We start from the raw sequence: 21929 nt of genomic DNA, 5'->3' as shown, positions 1-21929 counted from the left end.
GTGACCAGTGGAGTGCCACAAGGATCGATGCTGTGCCTTCTACTTTTTGTCATTTACATAATTTTTTTTGGATGTGAGCATAAGAGGTACAGTTAGTAAGTTTGCAGATGACACCAAAATTGGAGGTGTAGTGGACAGCGAAGAGGGTGACCTCAGATTACAACAGGATCTGGACCAGATGGGGTGAGAAGTGGCAGATGGAGTTTAATTCAGATAAATGTGAAGTGCTGCATTTTGGGAAAACAAATCTTGGCAGGACTTATACAGTTAATGGTAAGGTCCTAGGGAGTGTTGCTGAATAGAGACCTTGGAGTGCAGGTTCATCGCTCCTTGAAAGTGGAGTCGCAGGTAGATAGGATAGTGAAGGAAGTGTTTGGTATGCTTTCCTTTATTGGTCAAAGTATTGAGTACAGGAGTTGGGAAGTCATGTACAGGACATTAGTTAGGCCACTGTTGGAATATTGCGTGCAATTCTGGTCTCCTTCCTATCGGAAAGATGTTGTGAAACTTGAAAAGGTTCAGAAAAGATTTACAAGGATGTTGCCAGGGTTGGAGGATTTTAGCTGTAGGGAGAGGCTGAAAAGGCTGGAACTGTTTTCCCTGGAGCGTCAGAGACTGAGGGGTGACCTTATAGAGGTTTACAAAATTGAGGGGCATGGATAGGGCAAATAGGCAAAGTCTTTTCCCTGGGATCAGGGGGTCTAGAACTAGAGAGCATAGGTTTAGGGTGAGAGGGGAAAGATATAAAAGAGACCTAAGGGGCAACTTTTTCATGCGGAGGGTGGTGCATGTATGGAATGAGCTGCCAGAGAAAGTGGTGGAGGCTGGTACAATTGCAACATTTAAGGGGCATTTGGATGGGTATATGAATAGGAAGGGTTTGGAGGGATATGGGCCGGGTGCTGGCAGGTGGGACTAGATTATGTTGGGATATCTGGTCAGCATGGGCGGGTTGGACCGAATGGTCTGTTTCCATGCTGTACGTCCCTATGACTCTGACTTTCTGACAGTGCAGAGGAGATTTACCAGGATGCTGAGTGGATTGGAGAGCTTGTCTTATGAAGAGAGATTGAGTGAGCTAGGGCTTGACACACTGGAGAGAAAAAAGGAGAGAGGTGGCTTGATAGAAGGCTACAAGAGGCCTAGGTAGAGTAGATAGCAGAGACCTTTCCTCGGGGCAGAAATAGCTGTCATGAGGGGTCATAATTTTAAGGTGATTGGAGGAAGGTATTGGAGAGATGTTAGAGGGAGGTTCTTTAAACAAACAGTGGTGGGTGCGTGGAATGCACTGCCAGCGATGGTGGTAGAGTCAGAGACATTAGGAACATTTTAAGCGATTGCTGGACAAACGCATGGACGGCACTAAATTGAGGGGAGTGTAGACTAAGTTGATCTTAAACTAAGATCAATGCTTAGCTCAACATTGTGGGCTGAAGGGCCTGTATTGTGCTGTACTATTCTTAGTTCTATGTTGTAATGGTGCAGCACATCTTCTTTCATACCTTCAGGAAGAATATTCAATGAAAATTCAAACTTTATACCTCCACTTAGACTTCCACTTCATTGAGTTCCTATGCATTTCATTGCACCTTTAGTTGACTGTTCAAGACCATGTGTAGATGTTGATAGCACTTTGAATTGCTTGAAAAATGTTGCCATGTCTATACGCAGACTAAATAGCAGGAATTGGTTGACTATCGCGTAAGCTATGTACTGTGGTTCTCTCTCAGAATGCCATCCATTTAATGTCCATCAGTAAATTCTGGAATGTTAATTATTACTGAAGTGCTGCCGTTACTGGGTTACTCTCCAGCTGAAGGGAGAATTGGTCAGTTAACTAATACGGTGTAAAATAAAGGGCATTATGCTTGGTGCTTTATACGTGCAGTTTGTCTATTAACTATCCAAGGAAGATTTGGGGTCTATGGACATGCATAACTTTTAAAATATTGAATTTTCTAGTGACTGGCTGAAATATTAACCTTAAAGATTTTATATTTTTAAAATTAGCATTGACTAAACATTCAAATCAAAGTAAAATGCTGTGAATGTTGGAAATCTGAAACAGATGAGAATGTTCGAGAAACTTAGGTTTGGCACCATTTGTGAAGAGAGAAAGTTCACATCTAGTCGAAACGTTAAATGTTTCTTTCTTGGCTGACCATAACTTGGTTTCTTTCTAATACATTGAACAACAGAAATTGAGTTTTCTCCTTTTAATTCAAACAACTGCAAGCTCAATGTTCCTTTTAAACTTAACATTCTACAGTTTCAGTCCCCTTACTTAAGAAATTCTACATTTGCAGGGGAACTTCAAGGTTTCACCAATTTAATCCTGAAGATAGACAAATTGAAGAGATTTGAAGAAACAGCATCTGTATTTCCTAGACTTTCAAAAAATAAAATGTGATCTCATTGAAAACTTTTAGAGATTGGTTGATGTAGATAGAATGTTTCCCTGGCCTGTAACTGTAAAATCAAGCAACACAATCTCGGAATAAGGAGCAGGCCATCTGAGAGTGATGTAAGAGGGGATTCTTCATTTCTAGGGTGGTAACATTTTGGAATTGTTCACCAGAGGGAAGTGGAGGTGGTGTGGGAAAGTGTCCAGGTGTAAAAACTGAAACTCTAGTTTGAGTACTCACACAGCCCTCTGTTCCCAAAACAACCAAATTGTACAGACCTGTCTCTGGATAAAGTATAGAAGGATTTCACACTATTGACCCATCCCAGAGCTTTCTGTTTAACCTAATGCCTTAAAAGTAGCTTATCACTAAAAAAAAAATTGCTGTGGAAAAAAAATGCAAAGGAGAATCTTACATTGATCATTCCCATTTTAAAGTAATGTTTGTAAGGGGAAAGCTGTACCATGAAGTAATTAAGAAGAGAAAGTAGTAAATATTCAAATGAAAGGCACAGCTTGAGTTGTTTTCAGAGGGAAGATAAAGGAGAGAGACATGAGAGATAGTGTCATCCAAAAAGAATTCTGTAGATTCATAGAATCCCAACAGAGCAGAAAGAGGCCATTTGGCCCATGGAGTCTGCACTGGGTGAGGAGCATCCCACCCAAACCCAAACCCAACCCCTATCCTATTTCTCACGGGTAATCCAGCTAGCCTGTACATCCCTGGACACCGATAGGCAATTTAACATGGCTAATCCACCTAACCTGCACATCTTTGGACTGTGAGAAGAAACCAGAGCACCTGGCAGAAACCCATGCAGACATATCGAGACCATGCAAGCTCCACACGACAGTCACCCAAGGCTGTAATTGCACCTATGTCAATGGCATTGTGAGGCAGCTGTGCTAGCCTCTGAGCCACAATGTGCCATTTCATTTGATAACGGATTATGTGGGAAGTTATCGCACAAGTGACAGCTCATGGATTTGCACTTAATATATTAGGGTGGATTGAGAGCTGGTTGATGGTCAAAAAACAATGGGTAGGAATAAATAGTGTATTTTCAAATTGGTAAGCTTGCTGCAAAGATTGCTGCAGGCTGTTATTTGTAATCTATTGTCAACAGATTGACCACAATCTTATTTATAATGGAAGAGGCTCAAGGGCTGAATGACTTCTGTTTCTATATTCCTTAATGACTTTGACAAGTAGATGGTGTAACATATCTAACTGTCATGAAACAAAGCTGGATGGAAGTGTTAGCAATAAGGAGGATACAAAGAAGCAACCAAAAGCCGCAGACAGATTTAATAAATGGGTATAAAGATGGCAGGAGGAATATGGTATCTGGAAATGAGTGGTGGTTCAAATTGGTCATCCTAGAAAAGCTGAATATTTTGAAAGATATCTTGATGTTGAAAGGGATTTGGGTGTGTGCTCATATAAGGAACATAAAACATTAACACACGTGTACAGGAAATAGGCAAATTGCATGTTTCAATTTCTTGGATAGTGTCTGGAGTACAAGAATAAGCAAGTCTTGCAAGAATTGTACCACACTTGACGTACTATGCACAGTTTTCATCTCCATATCAGAAGATGATGATATTTGTGTTGGAGGAAAGTACAATGAAGTTTACATGGAAGGTTGCTGGCTTGAGTTTTCCAATGGTGGGTTGAAAAATATTGGTCTTGTATATAATAAGAGATGGTCTTGAAGCTTACTGGTTTCTGAGGCAGCTTGGCAGGGTAGATGGTGAGGGGATGCCCTCAGCTCGGGTTAGGATTGTAGAAATATAGTCTTGAATTAAGGTCCTGATTTAGCTTGAGAAATATCTTCACTTACATCTTTGTAAATCTTTGGAATTTCTCCTTTTAGTACATGGACCGTCCATTGTCTAAGATATTTAAATTTGAGATGGATATTTGGTTCCTCAAGGAATTTAAGGAGATCAAGCAGAAATAGAATTTAAGTCCAATATAGGTTATGGTTCCTGTTTGGAGGGCAGTACTGTCTACCCCTTGAATCTACTCCTTGTGTAATTTTTAAAACTCATTTTTCAGCTTCCTCACATGAACTATCTTTGACTTACCTGATATTCAGGACACATGAACTATTACCAATTGATGCAAAAGTCTACATTTCTTTTGACACTCCTTTCTGTTTCAGTCCTTAGTTCTGCACTTTTGGAACAACACATTGATTATTCTTGTGGTAATTGGACATTAAGTTATTGGTGTCTTTGTTTGTTTTATGGTTGTTTTAAGGATCTCAAAGATCTGCATTGAAGGATAATTGGAAACATTTTAATTTGTTGCGGAAGAGTCTGTGTTAACCTTATCACTTGGAGGATCAAATAAAAATTCAAATGTAGAATGACATGATCTCTTGTCTTGAGTGGGAACAACACTTTGAGAGCTTGAGCATTGCTGAGGTCAGTGAAAAGCATTAGGATCATGGAATGGTTGCAGTATACGAATTGTTTCTGTGCTGAATCACTAAAAGGGCAATTCATCTCGTATTATTCCATTGCAATTTGCTGAGGAATGGTGAATGTTTTGTGTCAGTCTTGAAATAAACTTCTTCCTTTGTAGCCTATGATACAATGGATTTTATGTAATTCTTCAACTTGTGATGACTGCTCCATATGAAGAAGGGTCCCTTGTCATTTTTGCTGCACACCAGTTATTCTGTGCTTGGGACATACATCTTGTGCAAACTCATACATGCCAACTATTTGAAATAATTTGCATGTCTACCATTGTATTAAACTATGAAGAGTGGGCGGCACAGTGGTTAGCAGTGCTGCTTCGCAGCGCCAGAGACCCGGGTTCAATTCCCACCTCAGGCGACTGACTGTGTGGAGTTTGCACGGTCTCCCCGTGTCTGCGTGGGTTTCCTCCGGGTGCTCCGGTTTCCTCCCACAGTCCAAAGATGTGCGGGTCAGGTGAATTGGCCATGCTAAATTGTCCGTAGTGTTAGGTAAGGGGTAAATGTAGGGGTAGGGGTATGGGTGGGTTGCGCTTTGGCAGGTCGGTGTGGACTTTTTGGGCCGAAGGGCCTGTTTCCGCACTGTAAGTAATCTAAAATCCAAATAACACCATTTGTTAAAAATTGAACCACGGGTTTTCAAGGTCAAAACAAAAGCAAACCAGGCATAAAATATTATTTTTGGAGGGATAAATTTGGAAAATGGACAAGTTATGCTAAACCTTAACTTCAATTTTGGTTAACTAAGTTGTGGATGTTATGGTGTGTGTGTGTCTGTGTGTGTGTATAGATTACAAATATGATACGAGGGATGCTTGAGTTTGCCATATCAAGAAAAAGTTGACAAGCTAATCTTTTCTTTTCGAAATGGAGCACTGAGGGATATGAAATAGTAGTCTTCAAAATTGTCAAAGCCTTCAATAAAGTGGATACAGAAGTTATATATTGTGGCAAGAGTTCAGCAACAGCTGGATTATTGAGTACAGTTTAGTTGCCACAGTTTAGGGATGATGTGATTCCATTCTAGCAGGTAGAAAGATTCATCAAGGTATTGTTTGGACTGGAAAGAGTTTGATTTGTGGTGGTGTTTGAGGTGTACAAAATTGTAGCGACATAGTGGGTAGGGAGAAATTTCTTTCCTTAATAAAGGTCAATAACCAGGTTTTAAAATCATGAGCAGAAGATTTGACCAAACTTTTGTTCACTTGAGTTGTGGGTGTCTGCCAGAAAGGTGGTAAAGGTGAGAACCCTCAAGACAATCAAAAATTATTTAAATTAATATTCGAAATGCTATAGCATACAAAGTTGGAAAATGGGGTTAGATTAGGTGGATATTTTGGAACTAGTGTGTAATCGATAGAATGAAGGGCCTCTACAAGTGCTGTAAAAACTCTGACTCTGAAGCCATCAATTTTGAGATGATTACAAAACAGAGACACTTATTCATCCAGGTAAAAACAATGACTGCAGATGCTGGAAGCCAGATTCTGGATTAGTGGTGCTGGAAGAGCACAGCAGTTCAGGCAGCATCCGAGGAGCAGTAAAATCGATGTTTTGGGCAAAAGCCCTTCAGGAATAAAAGCAGAGAGCCTGAAGGGTGGAGAGATAAGGTAGAGGAGGGTGGGGGTGGGGAGAAAGTACATAGAGTACAATAGGTGAGTGGGGGAGGGGATGAAGGTGATAGGTCAAGGAGGAGGGTGGAGTGGATAGGTGGAAAACAAGATAGGCAGGTAGGACAAGTCATGGGGACAGTGCTGAGCTGGAAGTTTGGAAGTAAGGTGAGGTGGGGGAAGGGGAAATGAAGAAACTGTTAAAGTCCACATTGATGCCCTGGGGTTGAAGTGTTCCGAGGTGGAAGATGAAGCATTCTTCCTGCAGGCGTCTGGTGGTGAGGGAGCAGCGGTGAAGGAGGCCCAGGACCTCCATGTCCTCGGCAGAGTGGGAGGGGGAGTTGAAATGTTGGGCCACAGGGTGGTGTGATTAATTGGTGCGGGTGTCCAGGAAATGTTCCCTAAAGCGCTCTGCTAGGAGGCGTCCAGTCTTCCCAATGTAGAGGAGACCACATCGGGAGCAACGGATACAATAAATGATATTAGTGGATGTGCAGGTAAAACTTTGGATATGGAAGGCTCCTTTAGGGCCTTGGATGGAGGTGAGGGAGGTGGTTTTGGCACAGGTTTTGCAATTCTTGTGATGGCAGGGCAAGGTGCCAGGATGGGAGGGTGGGTTGTAGGGGAGGTGTGGACCTGACCAGGTAGTCATAGAGGGAACAGTCTTTGTGGAAGGCGGAAAGTGGTGGGGAGGGAAACATATCCCTGGTAGTGGGTCTGTTTGCAGGTGGCGGAAATGTCGGCGGATGATTTGGTTTATGCGAAGGTTTGTAGGGTGGAAGGTGAGCACCAGGGGCGTGCTGTCCTTGTTACGTTTGGAGGGGTGGGGTCTGAAGGCGGAGGTGCAGGATGTGGATGAGATGCGTTGGAGGGCATCTTTAACCACATGGGAATGGAAATTGTGGTCTCTAAAGAAGGAGTCCATCTGGTGTGTTCTGTGGTGGAACTGGTCCTCCTGGGAGCAGGTACGGTGGAGGCGGAGGAATTGGGAATACGGGATGACATTTTTGCAAGAGGTAGGGTGGGAAGAGGTGTAATCCAAGTAGCTGTGGGAGTCGGTGGGTTTGTAAAAAATGTCAGTGTCAAGTCGGTCATCAAGCCGGTGTAATTATGGAAGATCGACTGTTCTACATAGCCAACCAAAAGGCAGGCATAACTGGGGCCCATACGTGTGCCCATCGCTACCCCCTTTGGTCTGGAGGAAGTGGGAGGATTCGAAGGAGAAATCGTTAAGGGTGAGGACCAGTTCGGCCAAATAACTGAGAGTGTCGGTGGAAGGGTACTGTTGGGGACATTGGGAGAGGGAAAATCAAAGGGCTTGGAGGCTCTGGTCATGGCGGATGGAGGTGTAGAGGGATTGGATATCCATGGTGAAGATGAGGCGTTGGTGGGGCCGGGGAAACGGAAGTCTTGGAGGAGGTGGAGGGCGTGGGTGGTGTTTCGAGCGTATGTGGGGAGTTCCTGGACTAGGTGGGGAATAGGACAGTGTAGAGGTAGGTAGAAATGAGTTTAGTGGGGCAGGAGCATGCTGAAGTCGGCCAGGGTGGTCAGGCTTGTGCCTCTTGGGAAGGAGGTAGAACCGGGCAGTGCGGGGTTCCCGGACTGAGGTTGGAAGCTGTGGGTGGGAGATCTCCTGAGGTGATGAGATTCCGTATGGTCTGGGAGATGATGGTTTGGTGATGGGGGGGGGTGGGGTCATGGTCGAGGGGACGGTAGGAAGAGGTGTTCTCGGGTTGGTGTTTGGCTTCAGCGATGTAGAGGTCAGTGCGCCAGACTACCACTGCGCCCCCTTTTTCTGCTGGCTTGATGGTGAGGTTGGAATTGGAGCAGAAGAATTGGAAGGCTGCGTGTTGTGAGGGTGAGCGGTTGGAGTGGGGGAGGGAGGGTAGACAGATTCAGGCGGTTAATGTCCCAGCGGCAGTTGGAAATGAAGAGGTCGAGGGCAGGTAATAGGCCAGCACGGGGTGTCCAGGTGGATGCAGTGTGTTGGAGGTGGGCGAAGGGGTCCTCGGAAAGTGGGCGGGAGTCCTGATTGTGAAAGTAAGCTCGGAGGCGGAGGCGGCAGAAGTGTTCGAAGTCACGGCGTGTATTAAATTCATTGATGCGTGGACGGAGGGGGATGAAGGTGAGTCCTTTGCTGAGGACTGATTGTTCGTCCTCAGTGAGGGGGAGGTCTGGAGGGATGGTGAGGGAGGGAGGTTGAGCAATTCATCAACTTCACCCTGACCTTAAATCTACCTGGACTATCTCTGACACCTCCCTCCCCTTCCTGGATCTCTCCATCTCCATTAATGAAGACCGACTTGACACCGACATTTTTTTACAAACCCACTGACTCCCACAGCGACCTGGGTTACACCTCTTCCCACCCTACCTCTTGCAAAAATGATTGCTGTTTCAGGCAGAAGCCCTTCATCCTCGTTCCTGATGCCCGAAACATCGATTTTTATTTTCCCTGCACCTTAGATGCTGTCTGACTTGCAATCAATATGTATGTTGCCTTATCTGGATGCTCCTCTCTGTAAAATGACTACATAGTTCATTGAGAAACTGCTGTTTCAGAGAAGACTGAGGGGGGAAATGGGACGACAATGGAGAAGTGGTGGAAGAATAAGAGGAAGGCCTCCTAACTTAAAAAAACAATTTGGTACAAAATTCTAAATGGGTGATAAGAGGTCATGTGGTAGATTTGATGAGGTGTTTATTTCTCTTTGGAGGTTGGAAAAAAAAGGTTATATGTTTGTGACCGACCATTTCACTTCATTAAATAGATGCTAATAAGGTTTTTGTTAATATTTATGTGTCACAAAGTAATGTCTATGTGCAATATCACTAGATTGTTTGTGTGAAAAAAAATGTTGTTTAACTCTATGCCGAAAGAGGTTTAAAATAATTGCAGTTCAGTTTTGGGAGTTCCAGATGTCACGCAATAGAACTCTGGGTCTTAACCCATAACCAACACCCATTTTTGATTTTGGATTTTCTAGGTCTGGACTTCGTAGACTCTACTCTTTCTTTTTAAATATATTGGTCGACTACTTTACAAGTGTGATATGGTGGTTGGGTATTTTGCAGCTGTAGGTGATGTTTTCTTTTTTTCTGCCTTCTACAGAACCTTAACATAAAAACTTTGGCGGATGATGTGGTAAGCCTGTTCTGGAATCTACTCTTCACTGTATATCTAAAATCACTAAATTGTGCATGCTAAAAAAAGCTGTAGTTTTTAACTTTCGTAGTATTTGTGGAAATCATCATTATTTGTTCTCCTTCAAGAATAACCTGAGAACAATTAATGTGGTTCCTCAATTTTGCTTCTAGTTTCTAAAATCCACTATGTTTGCTGAATCAAACTATTTATTGCCCAGTAGGATGGAAATTCAAAGTAGGACTTCTTTTTAGCGAAGTTTGTTTTATCTATGTCCTCTGCAAATAATGTCTAGAATCAACTTAGAGCTGCAAAGTTCTCAAACTCAAAAATGGACAATGAATCAGTTAAATGATTTGGGAAAATTGAATTCCACTGTCTGGGGTCTCAAAGAAAAAAAGCAGATGAAATATAAATCCATCTCAACTTGTTTGATGTTTTTAATTTTATTTTCCCCCAAGGAATTTAACTACAGATTATAATTCTTCTAATCTGTGGCATGTTCATGTTTACAATTCAATCTTCTATATAAAATACATTATTCCAAGTATTAAAATTGAATTGCAATGTTGCAGAGATTTCTTGGCCACTACTAAACTTTGAGTAAATTAAAAAAAAACTGGGAGTCCCTTACTGTGTTAACCTGGGAGTCCCTTACAGTTCTTGAAACAATTGCAATATTAATGTGATCAATAAATTATGCAAGTTCTTTCATGTTCATGATGATCCCATTTTGGAATATATTTCTAACATAATTAATAAAGTATTTGTCCCTGGTGACCATTATTTTATTAATCAGAATTTTGAACCAATTAATCAAATTTAAGGTCATATAACTAACTGCAAAGTTGGATTTTAAGATTATTTCTTTCCAGATTGGATTGTTATATTAAGCATGACACAAGCCTATTCCATTATGAATGATTGTCCTGATATGTTTTTTGTGACTGAGAAGATATTTAGCTGAGTATAAACTTAATGGGCAGAAATATAATCATGGACGCTTCACCGAGATCCTTCATAAGCAAGCCAGTTAAAAGTATCTTTATACGTGATGACATTTTCCTAACTTTCTTAAACTGTGTATGTTCTAATTATGCATGCCAATCTAACAATGGGACACTTGAAACTAATGAATTTTTTGTATGTTTTATTGTCTTTACACAGCATTGATGCATTTTCTATAATTGCATGACTGTGATGACTTTACTATTCAAGGATTTTGCATTTCATTTTAGACACACTTTGAAGTGTTCTTTTCTTTATCATTAAGTTTCCCAATGACCGCCATTAAAAGAACATTGAAGCAACCTGCTTTAGATGAGCACTAATAACTGTTTAGGACTGCTTAGTATTTGAGATTGTCTTAACATGGCTTGCTTGAAAGGTCAAATCTTTGCATTGCTTCAAACAGCAGACTTGAATTGAGGGACTTGTTGCAAAGGCAGAAAACTTCATTGTCATACAATGTGTATGGAAGCACTTGTGTTCTAACATATGGCTTCTTCAAGTTCGGCTTTTTAAGTTTTGTACTGTATAAATAGCTTCGTCATATGTAATTTGAATAAAGCTGTCATGATTAGTGCTGTGATGCCTACAGTTTAACCTGTAGTCAAGTCACAATATAACAAATTGTTTGCATTTAAACAGTGCTAATCATAATGATTGAATGTGTCCCCAGTATTGTAACATGTAAAATGTGACAACAAATTTGAGTACTGGTCCCATGAACATGAATGTTATCATTAGATAATCTGGTATGTTTGTATTAATTAAGGGATACAGTGTTTAGGGTGTTAGGTATAACTCCTCTGCTGTTTAAGATGGAGCAAGGGATCTTTCTGTCTCTATTTCAGGGTAGATGGTGCCTTTTTAATGCCTCAATCAAAATAAACCTCTGAAAGTGTAGCAAGCCCTGAGTGCATCATTGAAGTGTCAACCCGAATGGTTGCACTTAAGTCCTGGGATGTGATTTGAATCTACAACGTTGTTGCTTAGAAATGTGATTGCTATCTTATGTATTACACCTGACAAAGCAGGGAATTCTTTACTGAAAACAAAAATGCTGGAGATCATAGTGAGTCAGGCAGCACCCATAAAGAGAAAGCAAGCTAATGTTTCAAGTTGCAATGACTCTTTATCAGGGCTGAAGTGAAGTGTGGAGGGGGCAGTACTTATGCAGTCGTAGGGTGGGGCTGATGGTGTTGGGGTACTGGGGTAGAAAGGATTTTGGCAGTTCAGATTACAGATAGTTCCTATCATGCGATGGTTGTGTTCTTGTGCAATTCTGATTGTAGAAAAATCACACTTCAGAAATAGTGCTTAAAGTGCTAGCGATGTAATCACGTTACAGTAAACACATATTTTAAAAGTTTGGGTGTTAGAAACAGTATTGCCAGTTCGACAGTTGTGTTGCGGTGAATTTGCGTTAATGAAACGTGTGTTACAGCAGGACGACAGATATGTGATTTGAAATGTGAGAACAGAAAACTAATGGTCTCTCTAAATTCCAGACTGGAAAGAACAGACAGTTTCACTGGTGTTAGGGGAGGGGAGCGAGGACACGGTGACAGAATGTAACAGACAATGCTAAAAGAAAAGGAAGGAATGGGTTCGCAATCGGAAGGTAGCATACTCAATATTGAGTCCAGAAAGTTGTACAGTGCATAGTTTGAAGATGAGATGTTGCTCTCCTTGTTTTCACTGTGATTCACTGGAACATTGCATCATGTCAAGGGCAGAAGTGGGCATGCAAGCAGAACGCTGTATTAAAATGACTGGCAACGGGATGGTTGAGGTCATGCATGTGCACGGACCAGAGATATTCTGCAAAGCAGTCACCAAATCTGCATTTGGTTTTTCCAATGAAGAGTAGTAGGCCTTATTGCGTGAAGCGAATGTAATGTACAAGATTGGAGTAGGTACGGGTGAACTGCTGCTTCACCTGGAAAGACTGCTTACGCCCTTGGGTGGTGATAAGGGAGTTGATGAACGGGCAAGTGTTAAACCTTCTGTGGTTACATTGGTGGTTGAGAAATGGACAAGATGTCCAGGAGGGAATGATCCCTGCGGAATGCAGACTGGGAGTGAGGGGCAGATGTGCTTGGATGTGGCCTTCTGCTGGAGTCGTCTGAAATGGAAGAGGATGATTCTTTTGAATATTGGAAGTTGGTGGGATAAGAAGTGAGATCAAATAGGTCCTGATCATGTTGTGAGTGGTGGGAAAGCAAGGGCAGAAGCATGGGTAATAGTTGAGGGTCCTATCAACTGCAGTGGACAGGAAACCATGATTATAGAGGATGGAAACCATGTCAGCAGCTTTTTTTTTGGAAGGTAGCATCATCTGAACAGATAAGATGTAGGTAAAGGAACTGAGAGAATGAAACAGAATCTTGCAGGGCATGGGGGGGGGAATAGCTGTAGTGAAGGCCAGCTGTGGGAGTCTGTGCCGTTGTAGTGGATGACAGCGGACAGATTATCCCTTGAAATGGAGACAGAGGAAAGGAAATGTCAGGAATGGGCGATGTGAAAGTTAGAGGGGTGGAATTTAGAGGCAACATGAACAAATTTGTCAAGGTACAGTTGGCACCAGAACAGTCATTGACGTACCAAAGAAAGATTTATGGGAGGAAGCCAGTGTCGGACTTGAACAAGGATGTTCCACTTACCCCATAAAGAGGCAGGCATAACTGGGACCTATGCAGGTGCCCATAGTCGTGCCTTTGACTTGGCAGAAGTGAGATGAATTAAAGGAGAAATTGTTCAGTGAAACAACAAGTTCATCCAAATGGAGGAGAGTGATGGTGGTTGGGGATTATTCAGGCTTCTGTTCATGGAAGAAGCCAAAAACTCCCAGACCATCTTGGTGGGGAATGGAAGTATAGAGATTGGACATTCATAGTGAACAGGAGACAGTTAGGAGAAAGTGAGGACTGCAGGTGCTGGAGATCAGAGCTGAAAATGTGTTGCTGGAAAAGCGCAGCAGGTCAGGCAGCATCCAGAGAGCAGGAGAGTCGATGTTTCGGGCATGAGCCCTTCAGGAATGAGGAATCCTGAAGAAGGGCTCATGCCCGAAACGTCGACTCTCCTACTCCCTGGATGCTGCCTGACCTGCTGCGCTTTTCCAGCAACACATTTTCAGGAGACAGTTAGGGCCAAGGGACTGCGCATTGTCAGAGTGGCAGAGGACATTAGAGGAATCGCATTTGTATGTGGGCAGGGTCTGGACTGATGGAGAGAGGATGGAGTGAAGATTGGAGGAAATTAGCTCAGTGGGGCAGCAACAGCCTGATCTATCATTCTTTGTTTGGTTTAACTTTGTTGATCTTCTCTTCACTTAAAAGGAAGCTTTTCTGGAACAAGGGCAAAAACAATATTTTACAACAAACTCTCACTGCATGTTTTTTAACTAAACTTCGATTTTCAAGATGTTCTGTGTATCTAAACTGCCTATTAAGTTGAAAAATAAGTTATCTTCCTTAAAATTCTTTTTGTTCATGAGCAGTTTAAAAGTAGGGTGTAGCCTTTAATTTTGGTACTTGACTCTTCAATTTTGCTGCTTGTCAGAAATAAAGCATGAAGCTGTATTTTAATCACTTAAAGAATCACTCCAAGTATGCATGCTTTTGTAATTAATGTGCTTGAAATAGAATATTTTAGACAGTTGTGTAGATCTAGAAATATTTATGAAATGATTTTGATATAATGTGTTTATTTTGACAGCGTGACAGATTAACCAGCTTTCGAAAGTCATCTACAAAAAAAGAGAAACCTCACATACAGCATCCTACTGACTCCCAAACAGCCATGTGTGACTTACCACTAGCACAACCAGTATTTGAGGAGTGTTTTATGAATCTTTCTGAGAAAGAAATTTTAGATCTCTTTGAAAAAATGATGGTGAGTACTATGCTGCTTTTAACTGAAAGAACAATTCTATAATTTCTCTAAAAATTTACTGGCTAGACATTTTTTAACTGCAAATGGACAGGCTATGACATCGCTCGTAGCTCTGCACTTCGCTGTGTTTGTAGAGGAAGTTGTGATGCTATGATCTGCTACATCATGATTTGTTTAAACATGCATGAAGTAGCAGGGTCAGCTTTTTAATTGAAGACTTGATATTGTCATGACTTGTTTTGTTTACTTTGACAGTTAAAGTGGCTATTTGAGTCACCAGTTAAGTCCTGCAGAATATTTCAGTTACAGGATGTATTTTTACCAAAATGTGCAACTTTTCTTTTCAAGGCTTTTTTTTTTAAAGAATACCACATTCAGTGACAACTTCAATATTTTTCTAAAATAATTGATCTCTATTTATATTTTCAGAAAATACCTTTAATAATACTACCTAAGGATTTAGAATAGCAGTTTGGCAATAAAAAATTACAAGAAGTCAAAGCTACTTTTGCCCATGCCATTTTAACATCAGGACGTGATTCAAATTTACCTCATGCCTTCTGAGGGGCCATTATGTAAGCCACACATTTACTGAATCATTTCTTAGTTCACTTGGAGGCACTGGACATTAACTGGAAACTATTGATTGACTCAATTTCTTGATGACTTTATGCTAGCAGTAGTGACTTTGCGCAGCTTACATAATGTAGGATTTCCATGTATTCTTCCATTCTTAACTTAGTGTGCCTTCAGATTCCCTTTCACTGCTCTAATTGATCTGTCATGTGGCTTACTTTATTAGCTACATGAGCAATTGACAATTATAACATTGTCTGAAATAGCAACAAGAGTAGGCCATTCAGTCCCTTGACCCTGTTCCTCCATGTAATGAGATTCTGGTTGATTTGTGGCCGAACTCAGTGCATCTAGCTTTGACCTATATCCCTTAATACTTTTGCTAAATTTTTAAAAATCTCAAATTTAAAACTAACAACTGATCAAGTGTCAAGTGCCATTTGTGGAAGACTGTTCCAAACCTTTATCATGGTTTGTGTGTAGAAGTGCTCCTTAACATCTCTGTTGAACACACAAACCTTAATTTTCACATTGTTCCCTCGTTCTAGAATCCACAACCAGTGGAAACGGTTTATCTTCTACTCTATCTTTTCCTATTAACATCTTGAAGACTTTGATCAGATCACACTTGCCTAAAACTTAGACAGGCTAAATTTGTATAATCTCTCCTCATAATTTAGTCAGTGAGATCCAGGGTTTCATTCTTCTAAGCTTAGGTTGTATACCTTTGAAGACCAGTATATTCTTCACAAGGTGGTGTGCCCAGTTGCATTGGTGCACAGTACTTTAGATGGAGGTCTGAGTCTGATTTTGTATTACTACAGCATAACCTCTATCTTTTATATTCCATTTTTCTCTATCAAGGATAGCATTATTTTGGCTTCTTAATTATTTTCTGCACTTGTTCATAGCATTTAAAGATTTATGTACTTAAACTGCCACGTTACTTCATACATCCACTTTTTTAATTCTGTAAAATCTAGAAAGTACCCGGATTTATCCTTTCCCTGTCCAAAATGGATAACTTCATACTTGCTATCCATGACCTCTATCTGCTACAGTTTTTCCATTCACTTAGTGTTTCAACATCCCTTTGTAATTTTGTTATCATTGATACTGTCTCTAATTCTGCTTAATTTTTTTTATATTAGCAAACTTGGATATAAGACTTTAAACCATTATCCAAGTTGTTAATAAATAATGTGAATAATTAGGCCCGAACATTGATCCTTGTGGGACACCACTGGTCGCATCCTGCTAAATACACTAACGTTAATGTAACATCCATTAACACTACTTCCTGTCAAAACTTTCCCAGCCATGTTAGTTAATTGCCCTCAGTTCTGTGAGCTTCTGCTTGGTTAACAGTCTCTTTTATGGGACTTACATTAACTGCTTTATGGAAGTCTTTGTCAACAACTTCCATGACATTTCACTATTCTCTATCTTAGCGACCTGTCAAAACTTCAGTGAGGCTTTTTGTCAAGCATGATCTACCTGTCTTGAATCCATGCTGGCTTTCACTAACTGAAAACCTTTAACTCAAAACCTTTCAAAGGTTTAATTTGTTGGGAATTTGATCTTAAAGATCTCTCAAGCACCTACACTTACTTTTTTTACATTTAAACCCACTAATTGTTGGAATGCACCGCAGAAAAATTCAAACTGAATAAGATCTATTGGTTCATTGAGATTGTCTCAAACAGTCAATATGCTATTGAGCATTGTTCTTTGTTCAGGATGAACAAGCCCCCAATTTTTATTAATGTTTATACTGTCTCATTTATTGCTGCAATGTAGGAAGAGTCTATTTAGCCCATCATGAAGTACATAAGAATTATGAATTAGTGATGTTTGACTGGCTTTACCCACACATGTGCTCATTGTTTCCAGTCAAATAATTATCCAGTTTCTTCTTGAATGCGTTTGTTGGCACTATGGGGAATTCGGTCTGTGGTAGTGGTCCTACCTTTGGACCAGGAGGTGGGGGTGACCTTAAAGATGGCTATTGACCACTCCTGTTGAGTGGAAATATTTCTTCCTACCCATCATGTTTGTGCATGCACCTCAAACTTTGTAACCTCCATCAGAACTCCACTCAGCCTTTTCTGTGCAAAGTAAATAACTCCAGTCTATCTAGTTTCAATCCATACCTCAACCTAGGCCATGTCTTAGTGAATCTCCTCTGCACCCTCTTTAATTGCAATCGTATTATTCTTGTCATGTGGCGACCTGAATTGCACTCAGTACTCCAGCTGGAGTACTATCATAACCTCATTGCTCTTGTATTCAGTGCCTTGGCTTATGAAGAATGCCTCCTTAATCATACTGTCCTGTGGCCTTCAAAGATCTGTGGGCATGCACACCAAGGTCCATCTGATATGCCCGAAACGTCGAATTTCCTGCTTCTTGGATGCTGCCTGACCTGCTGCGCTTTAACCAGCAACACATTTTCAGCTCTGATCTCCAGCATCTGCAGACCTCACTTTTTACTCTCATCTGACATTTTGTTGTCTAGGGTTATATCATTCATCGTACTCTCTTGCTTTGTTTGTCCTTCCAAATGCAAGATGTCTAATTTTTCAGGATTAACTTCCCTTTGTCACACTTTTGACCATCTGACCAGTTGGTCTGTTTTGTCCTTTGATCAAAGGGTTTCTTCCTTGTTGTTTTCCACATCACCAGTTGTTGTGAACTGACTGATCACATCTGCATTCTCATCCAGATCAAGGGATGCAGCAATGAGCCCTACAATATGCCACTGGACTCAGGCTTCCTGTTAGCAAACACCTTTTGACTGTCCTGCCACTGAGCCAATTTGCCTGGTTTCCCTGCACTTATGCTTGCATGTAACTTAAAATGCATTCCTTTTCATTCTTGATCCTTTTTAGGAGCAGAAAAGATTCTCCCTATCTGCTCAGTGCATACCTCATGGTTTTGAAAATTATCAGAACTCCTCTTAACTTCCTTCTCACCAAGGAGAACAGTCCAATTTGTCGTCTTAATTTAAGTTTCTAATCTTTGTAATAATTTCTGCACCCACTCGAATGTATTCACAACCTCCTCATAATGTGACACCCAGAGTTGTACACATCACTCCAACTTAGGTCTAACAAATACCTTTTACCTAAGTTCAGCATGACCTCTTTGCTCTTGTATCCTATGTCCCTACTAATAAAGCCCACGATATTTGATGCTTTATTAACTGATCTCTACCACATTGTGATCTGTGCATGTATACACTCAGCTTCCCTCTGCTCCTGACCCCTTTAACTATTAGACCTGTATTTTTTTTTATTGTCTGTCCATATTCTTCCTCACAAAATGTATCACCTCAGGCTTCTGTGCTTTGACCTTTGTCTGCCATCAGTTTGCCTACTTTTACTAGCTTAAAGCTGTCCTTGACTTCTCAGTTTACAGTACTCCCAAGTTTTGTATTATTCATTAATTCTGAAATTGCCTCCTGTGTACGAAAATCTAAATTATTAAAATATATTAGGAAAAACAAGGGTCACAATATTGACCACTCCAATACAAACCTTCCTCCAGCCTGGAAAATATCCATTGACAATGACACTTTATTTCCAGTGGTATCTATGTCATGAATGAATGATCAACTTTTATATACTTCTGCTGTGGGTTTGATATTTAATTGTAAATCTGTATCCAAAACACTATCTTGGCCTCGGTATTCCAACAGTCAAGTTGTTGTTGGAACAGTGACTGAAGTGCCATAAAGACACCCTGTTTCATTCCATACATTATATTCCTTGTACTTATCAAAAACGTAATCAACAGTATAGTCAAATTTATAAATCAGTTTGAATATCTTACTCATTTTTCTCTTCTTCCTTGGCAAATATGCTGTTATACGCTTTGCATATCTCAGAAGAAATGTACAATATCAATACAAATGACGAATACATAGTAAACAGAACTGCAAACTAGCTATGTTTAGATTGTTCTTGCATAGGCAACCATTAACAAACCCTCTTCCATACAAGCTATTTTAAGGAGACCAATCCCTATTGTCAGTCTCTTCCATTTCTTAACTTTACGTTTTAACAAACAAAACAAGACTATTGCAACATTATAACAAATTGCAGTACAATAATCATGTGAGACACGACTCTAATCCATGGATGGACCTAGGTTCAATCCTAGATTCCAAATTTTACTTCAGAAACTTGGAGCCTGGAAGTGCCTATCTGCCTGTTCACATGAGTATTTGTCTCCTTCATGTGCATACTCCATTTATGGATAACTTCCTTTGCCTCAAAAATGAGCTTCACAGAGTCTGTGGTGAGTTGTGGAATAGGTGGAACTTCCCCAGCTGTAAGTCATCGTCTGTATCATATGGGTGGATGGTTAGAGTTATGTGCAGTTTCTCATTGGGTTCTGGCTTAATCATTAGCCACCAAATTCTGTTTAAGTAGGAAGAAATATTGATGATAGCCAAGTGTTGTCCATCTAAGGTGCACCATTTCTGTCCTTTCTGAAATCCTGAGGCTGCTGTGGTGATACAGATGTCTCCTACTAAGTTCACAGTGAGTTAGCCCTTTGCCCAGTAGTTTCCTCCTTGATGACATTCAGACAAATCACCCTCTTTGGCGCCCCCCACCCCCCAACCTTTGGATCCCTCCAGAACTATAGCTTGGAATGGCGAGTTGCTTAATGATATCCAAGTCCCTTCATATTTACCCACATTATGAACTCCTTATTGGAGGTGTATCAGATTATCCCCAAGTTTGGGTATATGAAGCACTGCACCAATGTAAAGCTGACCTTTATTGCCATTACAGGTGCTCAACACCTGGTTGGTGAGATTGAAGCTTCTGAGGTGGCTTATGGGTGCCTTCTCCCTACCTGTGTCAGTTGATCATCTGACACCCAATTCAATACTCTGAGCACCTAATTGCAACATATTTGTGCTAACCATAGACAGGAGCCAGCTAGTATATGTTGAACAAAATACTGCATTATTACTGCAGGTTGCTAGTAATGTTCTGAACTGATTTCAACATTTTGGTGCTTGAGGCTTCCTGTACTGCTTGCCATCCTATCTTCCTTGCCTTTTGTTGATCCTGGGATTTCTTGCCAACTACTATCTTCATCTTTTCCTGGAGAGAACTTAATTCTGATATGTCGTGTGTATTAACAGTGGCCACCCTTGATGTTTGGCCTGCTCCTGTTATCTCTATCAACCCTCTCTTTCTCCTTTTTCTTTCTGTAAATTCATTGTGACTAAGTTGTCTCTGGAGTAGGTGGTCAAAGTGCTTTTGGATTGTGCTATTGTACCAACGTGGCACTTGCATGTCTGTCAGGTTAAACGTTACTTGTATGTGTCTACGTTGTGGTACCAGAGTTTATTCTCTTTCGTTTCTTCTAAAACTAACCCTAACCCTACCCCCCCCCCCCCCCCCACCCCATCTCTTGCTACAAGTGGAGTAATTCCAGTGATCATGATGGTGGCAGTTGGTGGGCCATCTCTACTGTGTGAAGATCCTAGCCCATTGCACCTATTCAAATTGTCTCCATCCCTCCAGATACATTTGGCTTTGAGGTAAATGTGTTCTTATACTCTACTCTAATTCAAAAGCTGTTGAAGTCTCCAATCCTCAAGGCTTACTCTTGTCTCAGATCATGTAAAAACGATCAGCATCTTTTTTGCCTGGTGGAGCCATTCCCTAAAGGAATGGATCCCAAAACTTGATCTTCAAAAAAAGGCCACATTTCACCCCAACATGCAATTGTTACAGTGACATTTGATCGAAAATATAGTTTTATATGCGCAATTGATTATCCCCTTCACTCCAAAAGACAATTCCGTCAGCTGCCTGTCCCAAGATTGCAATTTTGAGGAAGATGATGACCATCGATTCTCCCATGTTTGTCTCTTCCTCTATTTTATTCCATTGTCTTAGTTTCTTGCAAACCAAACAGTTTCTTCTGTTGTTTAGTTTTTTCTATACTTTTTATTGTATTTGCAGCGCTAGTCTCCTCACTCCTTCAGCCAATTCTGTACATCAAAGGCATGTTCCAGCCTTCCATTTTCTTCCCCCTCATCCAATTCAGTTGGAGGTGGATTTTTTGTCGGTTGTTTCCCTTTTTCTTTTTCTTTCACTTTCATTTCCGTTGGTGAGCCTGAGGAGTCCATCTGACCCCTAAGGGGTTAGGAGATAATGGGGCCACCTGCTGGATCTCCATTTGGTTCGGTTTGCTTTGGTCCCACAATCCTCTTGGTCTGGGTTCCAAAACCAACCCCAATCCCATTCCTAGTTTCCTAATTCTAGGGCGTCACATTCTTCCAACATGATTTAAATGTCCCTCCCTCCAAATAGTTGTAGCTGGTTAATATGATACCAGCTACTCTTGTTAGGGGCTGTTAGCACCTTGTATACTGATGGCCTTGCTTCATTTATCACTTCATATGGTCTTGCAAATCCAGCAGTCAGGTATGATGTTTATAGAGGTACCTGTTTCCCCATCGACAGCTCCATTGGCTTTGTCTTGGAGTCAAAATGGACCTTACTATCCATGTTATTTTCAGCCACATAATTTGCTTCTTTTACAGACTCAACCAGATGTTGTACATGCTTAGCTTTCATTATTCCATCTGGTTCCAGCTCGGATAGGTCTAATTCAGGCAATGCATCTCTTAACCAATCAACCTAAAAGGGATAAATCCTGTGGAGGAAGCTACAGTGCTTCCTATTATCATCAAGGCAAAACAAAACACTGTCATATGGTCTATTACTGCTACTGTTGCACATTTTGGCAAGTATATTCTTCAAAGTTCGATT

At 40.9% G+C, this 21929-nt stretch overlaps 1 protein-coding gene across 4 annotated transcripts in view; it reads left to right on the top strand.

Moving 5' to 3' along the window:
* diaph2 (diaphanous-related formin 2) overlaps positions 1–21929 on the top strand; it is a 739556-nt gene that overhangs the window by 60457 nt on the left and 657170 nt on the right. For 3 of the 4 annotated variants that reach the window (XM_060832634.1, XM_060832630.1, XM_060832631.1), the window contains exons 2-3: positions 9619–9651; positions 14374–14550. In XM_060832634.1, the coding sequence (XP_060688617.1) occupies positions 9619–9651; positions 14374–14550 (210 nt within the window). The remainder of the gene's footprint in view (positions 1–9618; positions 9652–14373; positions 14551–21929) is intronic. The other variant, XM_060832633.1, reaches the window with a different exon arrangement.

The sequence above is a fragment of the Hemiscyllium ocellatum genome, chromosome 11 (genome assembly GCF_020745735.1).
Source record: "Hemiscyllium ocellatum isolate sHemOce1 chromosome 11, sHemOce1.pat.X.cur, whole genome shotgun sequence".
NCBI lineage: Eukaryota > Metazoa > Chordata > Chondrichthyes > Orectolobiformes > Hemiscylliidae > Hemiscyllium > Hemiscyllium ocellatum.
Note: the sequence above shows the minus strand (reverse complement) of the source record. Positions and strands in the feature narration are given on the sequence as shown.